We start from the raw sequence: 7,298 nt of genomic DNA on the forward strand, positions 1-7,298 counted from the left end.
AGTATGATAATGTCGCACTCATGAAAGATGATATTAAAACTCAGGAGCAATATAATCCATATTTCAAAACAGAGCAGTGATAATGGCAGCATAACTGATTTGTGTGATTTCATTAAATTGGACACAAACAAACTAATACCACAGAACAGATCCAATCCATCGCTAATACTTACTAATATTTGTACTGTTTTCCGTCCAAAATGATGTGGCATTCTGCAGGATGATGTCATTATGGAATTGGCTTTTGATATTTAAAGAGATTAAACACAATGCAAAATTTATTTTTAATGTTCCTTTTCTTCTGAATGAAATATAACCTGGCCATGTTTTCATGCGATTCACTCAATGATTAACCTTAAAGAGTTTAAAGATTAAACGTACTGGTACATCAAACTGGATCATGCAGAGCTTTTATACGGGTTAATAAACTATTATGATAAGCATCACAGAGCAGAAAGTAGCAAGTGGCTCCTCCACTGAGAAAGTTAATAACAAAAACTTAAAGTCTTCATGAATAAAAATGATAAAACCTTCATCAGATTTGTGGAAACGTAGCATTCAATCACTTGCTCAGCAATGGATGCTCTGCAGTGAATGGGTGCCGTCAGAATGAGAGTCCAACCAGCTGATAAAAACATCACAATAATCCACAAGTAATCCACACCACTACAGTCCATCAGCTAACATCTTGTGATGCCAAAAGCTGTGTGTTTCTTAGAAATAAATCCATCAGGACGTTTTTAACGTTTTTAACTTCAAACCGTTGCTTCTGGCTAAAACCCATAATAACGCTTCCCCCAGTGAAAAAGTCCATCTCCTGTTGTCTCTCATATCAAAATCCAGCCACATATTTGTTTAGAGCTGTTTTGAACTGTAAACAGTGCTTGATCTGTCCAGATTTCTCTCTTGATTCAGACCAGACCACTTTTTCACTTTTTTATTTTAGCTTGAAGCAGTAGTTTGAAATTAAAATCATTTTATTGATGGATTTGTTTCTTACAAACACGCAGCTTTTGGCTTCAAAAGACGTTAACCGATGGACTGGAGTGGTGTGGGTTACTTGTGATGTTTTTATCAGCTGTTTGGACTCTCATTCTGACGGCACCCATTTACATCCATTGGTGAGCAAGTGAAGGAATCCTACATTTCCTATATCTAGGATTGCCTGAGGTTGGATAAAATGTCAGCAAATTTTTAGGTTTGGATGAACCACAGGCATTCCTTTCATTTGTACACTGAAAAAAATTGTTGTAGAAACAATTTTCACTTTGAAACTAGTATTATTTTTTCATAATTACAAAAGAAACGGCAAGTAACACACCGAATTAAACATGAAATTTTGAAGTATTTTCTTCTAAAATTTATTCTAGTAATCTTTGTTTTATTTACAACTTTGAAAAAATATTGTTGTACAGTATAGTTGTGCATTTAAAAACAAAGCCATTAAAAAAAACAAGAATAAGCTCTTATAAATCTAAAGAGAAAAGTATTTCTATGCTGCTTCACATTGAGTGAGTTTAGCGTCTGTTCAGCAGCTGAGCTACATGAACTGACTACAGATTTACCTTTCACCTCTGCCAAAACCAGCTTTTCAAGAAAGCTATCTGGTGTAGTCATGCTGTGCGTGTCTCTCACACAGTAATCAGTCAGACTGACACTTATGAGCCCTAATGTTGACTCGGGGCCCCTCGGACTGCGGAAATGGAGATTTCTCACGCGAGCCGTGCCTGTGGGCGGATCTACAGCATTCTCCTTCCTGAACTACAGCATAAATACTCTGTGTGTGTGTGTGTGTGTTTGCGAATCTGAACCTCACCGGAATGAGAATCCACCGCCAAGATGAGTCAAACACCAGCTATGAGTCAAATGAAGGATAGGATGGAGAGGGCAGCGAAGATGAAGGACGAAGACAAGCTTTATAAGCGAGAGGGAATCCTGTACTCCACGATCCTCAGCCCTCCACAGACCCTGGACAAGTTAAAAGAGCTGGAGGCCAGAGAGGATGACCTTATTCTGGTGGCGTACCCTAAATGTGGTGAGTAAAACCAGACAGGTTTGCGTTTGTTTCTGTAAGACATGCATGTAGAAAAGCTTGATCTACGAGCCCTAAAACTAGTGCAAATGCTGCTGGTGGAGTCAGGTTACATGTTAGTTGCATAGCCTTCTTTTGTCAGGTTTTTCACAGTTTGCTTGAGGGAATTTCTCCTGTAAACCTTCCTGCATAACTGACTCATGCAGCTGCAATACTGGACACTGAAGAGCGAAGCGATTTGGTGCATTCATGAAACTCAAACACTGGTGTAAATTGGTGCACCCAAGCGAATTTACATAAGAATTGGTTTTTACAAACCATTTACACTGAAAATGATCACATTGCATTGACTGTGACAATTTACATAATGCGGTTTTACAAGCTCAGTAATTTAAGAACTGTCTTTTGAACAATTTACATTAAAATTGTCACACAGAATGATTTTACTAAGACAATTCTTGTAATGAATTTATTGTGAGAATTTACAGTGCATAAGAAAGAATTCATACTTTCATTCTGCTTGTGTTTCATGAATGAAACCTTGTAGCAAAGACTTAATTAACAGCTCTAACCTAGATATTAAAGATTCAAATATTGCCTTTAACACAAATCCAGATCTTTCGTTCCTTAAACAAACAACCTCACGTAACCTGATTCTCTTCAATGCATGACACACGCTTGTGATTCTTACATAATAATGAGCAAGTTAGGCTCAATGTCAACACCAGCTGTAACACTGGACACTGAAGAGTGAAGCAGTTCTGTGCATTCATGAAACTCAAACACTGGTGTAAATTGGTGCATCCGACTGAATTTGCATAATACTTGTTTTTTACAAACCATTTACACTGAAAATTATCACATTGGACTGAAAGTGACAATTTACGTAATTTTACCAACAATTTCCACTAAAGTTGTGGAACTGAATTAGACGTATTTAAGAACTGTTTTATGAACAACTGACATTAAATTTGCAGCAAAACAATGATTTTACAAAGACAAATGTTGCAATGAATTTAACGTGAGAATTCGGACTATAAGAATGGTTTTATACTTGAATTCTGCTTGTGTTTCATGAATGAAACTTTAATGCAAAGATTCACATTTAGCCTTTAACACAAATCCAGATCTTTCATTCCTTAAACAAACAACCTCACATAGCCTGATTCTCTTCAATGCATGACACACGCTTATGATTCTTACGTAAAAATGAGCGAGTTATGCTCAATGTCAACAACAGCTGTAACACTGGACACTGAAGAGTGAAGCAGTTCTATGCATTCATGAAAATCAAACACTGGTGAAAATTGATGCACCCAAGCAAATTTACATAAGAATTGTTTTTTACAAACTATTTGCACAGGCAATTATCACATTGTACTGAATGTGACAATTCACAAAATGCAGTTTTACCAACAAACAGAAATTATTGCAATGATTTCAATGCGACAATTCACAGTGAATGCTTTATATATAATATAATATAATATATAATTATAATATAAGAATGCTTTATGCACACACAAATGTTGCATCTCTCATTGAGGTTAACTCTCTCTTTCTCCCAAGTACATCCTAAATCTGTTTGTAACTGATTTCGAATAGGTTTCAACTGGATGGTGGCAGTCTTGCGTAAAATCTTGAATGCTTCCACTGGGAAAAATGAGAAACCGCCTGAAAGGCCCCCTATGGTGGAGTTTTTACCTCCAGATGTTCAAGAGGTCAGTAACTGCAGTGCACAAGTAATCTGCAAATCTGGAAATGTTTACCCTGAACACACAAAAACATCAGCGTAATATTATAGTTTCACGCTGTTTGTCTTACAGAAACTGGCTGAAATGCCCCCACGGAGGCTTCTGGGAACTCATCTGCACCCTGACAACATCCCTCCCTCTTTCTTTACTAAGAAACCAAAGGTCAGTAACAATGAGTGCACTTTGAACAACATTGCAGAGGTCACATGACACTAGATACCAACTTGTACATATACAAGTGCCAAACACACCAATGGCGTTCACATTCACTGTTTAGAGAACATATGTTCAGTTTTGGGTCAGTAGGATGTTTTTTTTGTAATGGAATTAATACTTTTATTCAGCAAGGATGCATTAAATTGATCAAAAGTGACAGTAAAGCCATTTCTAATGTTATAAAAGATTTCTATTTCAAATAAATGCTGTTCTTTTGATTGTTCTACTCATCTGTGAGTCCTGAAAAATTAAATGTAGCACTGTTTCCACAAAAATATGAAGCAGCACAATTGTTTTAAACATTGCTAATAATCAGAAATGTTTCTTGAGCAGCAGATCAGCATATTAGAATGATTTCTGAAGATCATGTGACACTGAAGACTGGATTAGTGATGCTGAAAATTCAGTTTTGATCACAGCAATAAAATGGTTATTTTAAATTGTAATAATATTTCACAGTGTTATTGTTTTTAGTGTATTATTGATCAAGTAAATGCAGACTTGATGAGCAAACTTTTGAATTATAGTAAATATAACTTCTAATTGGACAAGGGGAGAAAATGATCATAATTTGATTAGTACCAAAATCATTTTGGTTTTAACTTTGTGAGGATTTGACTGAATATTATTTAGCCAGTGTAGGTGAAAACTGAATTTTGACAAATTTCAAAACTAATTCTTTCAAAATGCATAATGCATCAGGTGAATTACGATTCTGTGCCTTTTGGTTCAAAAGTTACATGCAAAAAAAAAAAACATTAAATACCATATACTAGGAATAAAGATTAATTCAGATTAGAGCAGAACATACTATTTTCTCTCATCTAATGCTCTTCATCTTCTACATTGTCTATTTTCAGATTCTGGTGGTGTTCAGAAACCCGAAAGACACACTCGTCTCATACTATCATTTCATGAACAAAAACCCGGTTCTGCCCAGCGCTGAGCCGTGGGACAAGTTCTTCTCAGACTTCATGGCTGGTGAAGGTGGGAAAACACTGAATAATGAAAGTTAAATACTGAAATATTTAAATGATTGTTGTGTAGGACTAAACTTATTTATGTGTTTCTATTACAAAAAAAATATGTTATTTATGTTTCCTCTTCAGTTGCCTGGGGCTCTTATTTTGATCACGCTCTCGCCTGGGAGAAACGTCTAGACGACCCAAACGTGATGATCGTGACATATGAGGAACTGAAACAGGTAGAGAAACCTGCGCGTGTTGTGTTTGCAACATCACTGTCTCGTATTCATTGGCCGCCGGTCTTAAAAGTCAATGCGAAACTGTATTAAACCCATTTTACTTCCTTACTTTATTTCTGAGAGGAACAAATATTTATCAAAGATTTTGAAGACTTTAGAACAATGTGCAATGATAAAATTACACAACCATTATTAGCTATGTAAATACACTCAAATCTGACTTCATGTTGACTTTTTAACCTGTCGTGGTGCAAAGACCTGTTTGAGTTTGAAACATCTGAGACTGTTCTGCTGTCCGTGCAGAACCTGCCAGAAGGTGTGAAGAAAATCTCAGAGTTCTTCAGCCTTCCACTGACCGATGAGCAGGTCAGCAGCATCGCTGGAGAGAGTACGTTCAGCGCCATGCTGGAAAACTCCCAGAAATCTCATGGCAATTTTGGCAGCATCTTCTTCAGGAAAGGTAAAAAATCCCTTCATGATGGATCTCAGATCAAATCAACTCTTGATGTTTATCCTTAAATTCCTCGGTTGCAGCATTCTTTACATACAAGTGAAGAACTATAAAAAAAAATCAATGTAGATAGTAGCTCTTTTTATATGTATTTATATTATGTCTAAAACCAATATCTCAATATATCTCTCAGTATTATATATATATATATATATATATATATATACACACACACACACATTTTATGGAAGCCTGTTTTTTGCCAATGAGCAGAAAATTTTGTAACTTTTTATTTTGCAATTCTGCCATTTTTTCTTAGAATTATGAGTTTGTATCTTACAATTCTGACTTTATATCTTACAATTTTCACTTTATAACTTGCAATTCCGAGTTTATATCACACAATTCTGAGAAAAACTCACAATTACGAGATGTAAAGTCATTTGCATGATAAAAAGTCATAATTACCTTTATTTTTACAGTGGTGGAAATGGGCTTCCATAATATTTGATCATTAAAAAAACAACAGATTTTTGTTTATAAATGACCTAGATATTTTTCACAAAACAGTTATTTTTACAAAGCACAAAAATTGTTAATACTGCAAAACCATCTGCTGAAATCAGCTTAAAGCTGCTGACATAAAAATATTACAAAATATAAAAATTATACTGCCAAAAAAGTAAGCATATCCACTATAAGACTTAATGCACAGATCTATTCTGACATAAGGTATCAGATATTTTTGTCCTATCCATTGCCATGGTTATCACTGTCAATCATCACATTTTTGGATTCAAATCCACATTTAAAGGGATAGTTAAAAAAAAAAACACAATCAACAAACAAACAAACAGTTTCTGGTCCCCATTGACTTGCATTGTATTTTTTTATACTATGGAAGTCAACGGGGAACAGCAACTGTTCAGATACCCACATTCTTCAAAATATCTTCCTTTATGTTCAGCAGAAAAAAAAAAAGAAACTTTCAAAAAGGTTTGAAACCACTTAAGGGTAATTAAATTATGACCATTTTCATTTTTTGGGGTGAACTATTCGTTTAAATACAGCAGTCAATCCAGAAACGTTGCAGTGTGTAGCTAGTAGAATGAAAAATAAAACTGTATTGAAATTAAAAATCTCTTATTTACATCATTTACATTAAAGGATTCCTTTGTGATCTTCCTGTCACATGTTTTGTCTTCAGGTGAGGTGGGCGACTGGAAGAATCATTTTTCTGATGCCCAGAGCAAACAGATGGATGAGCTTTTCCAAGCCAAATTAGCTGGAACAAAACTCGGAGCCAGACTGAAGTATGACCTTTACTGCCAATAAATGTGACGTCACAACGAGAGCCAACGGACAGAGAAACTGTTTACTCCACAGGGATTTACTGTCATTCACGCAGGCAGCTGTTTAATCGTTTTCATGTTTTGGTGCATTCCATTGCTTACAATAAGCACAAAAACCTCACTGTCATTAAACCTCATTCTGTGTATATGCTAACATTTATTAAAAAAGATGATGTCAACACTATTTAAAGGGCACCTATTATGCCCCTTTTTACAAGATGTAATATTGGTCTTGGGTGTCCCCAGAATGTGTCTGTTAAGTTTCAGCTCAAAATACCCCACAGATCAT

General features: G+C 35.5%; 1 protein-coding gene across 1 annotated transcript; it reads left to right on the forward strand.

Moving 5' to 3' along the window:
* The first annotated feature begins 1,737 nt into the window (after positions 1-1,737).
* On the forward strand, positions 1,738-7,185 carry LOC107680496 (sulfotransferase 6B1-like). Its single transcript, XM_016476386.1, has 7 exons — positions 1,738-2,035; positions 3,638-3,753; positions 3,859-3,948; positions 4,863-4,989; positions 5,112-5,206; positions 5,510-5,666; positions 6,865-7,185. The coding sequence occupies exons 1-7, from the start codon at positions 1,840-1,842 to the stop codon at positions 6,990-6,992; spliced, it is 909 nt and encodes a 302-aa protein (XP_016331872.1). The 5' UTR covers positions 1,738-1,839; the 3' UTR covers positions 6,993-7,185.
* The last annotated feature ends 113 nt before the right edge of the window (positions 7,186-7,298 follow it).

This window comes from Sinocyclocheilus anshuiensis, unplaced genomic scaffold, assembly GCF_001515605.1.
Source record: "Sinocyclocheilus anshuiensis isolate Anshui unplaced genomic scaffold, SAMN03320099.WGS_v1.1 scaffold308, whole genome shotgun sequence".
In the NCBI taxonomy this organism is placed as follows: domain Eukaryota; kingdom Metazoa; phylum Chordata; class Actinopteri; order Cypriniformes; family Cyprinidae; genus Sinocyclocheilus; species Sinocyclocheilus anshuiensis.

Bases quoted from the DNA above. Each gene is read 5' to 3' on its own strand.
- LOC107680496 (XM_016476386.1), top strand. From the start codon at position 1,840: ATGAGTCAAACACCAGCTATGAGTCAAATGAAGGATAGGATGGAGAGG. The intron at 3,949-4,862 runs GTCAGTAACAAT...GTCTATTTTCAG, and splicing joins TCTTTACTAAGAAACCAAAG to ATTCTGGTGGTGTTCAGAAA. The intron at 4,990-5,111 runs GTGGGAAAACAC...TTTCCTCTTCAG, and splicing joins AGACTTCATGGCTGGTGAAG to TTGCCTGGGGCTCTTATTTT.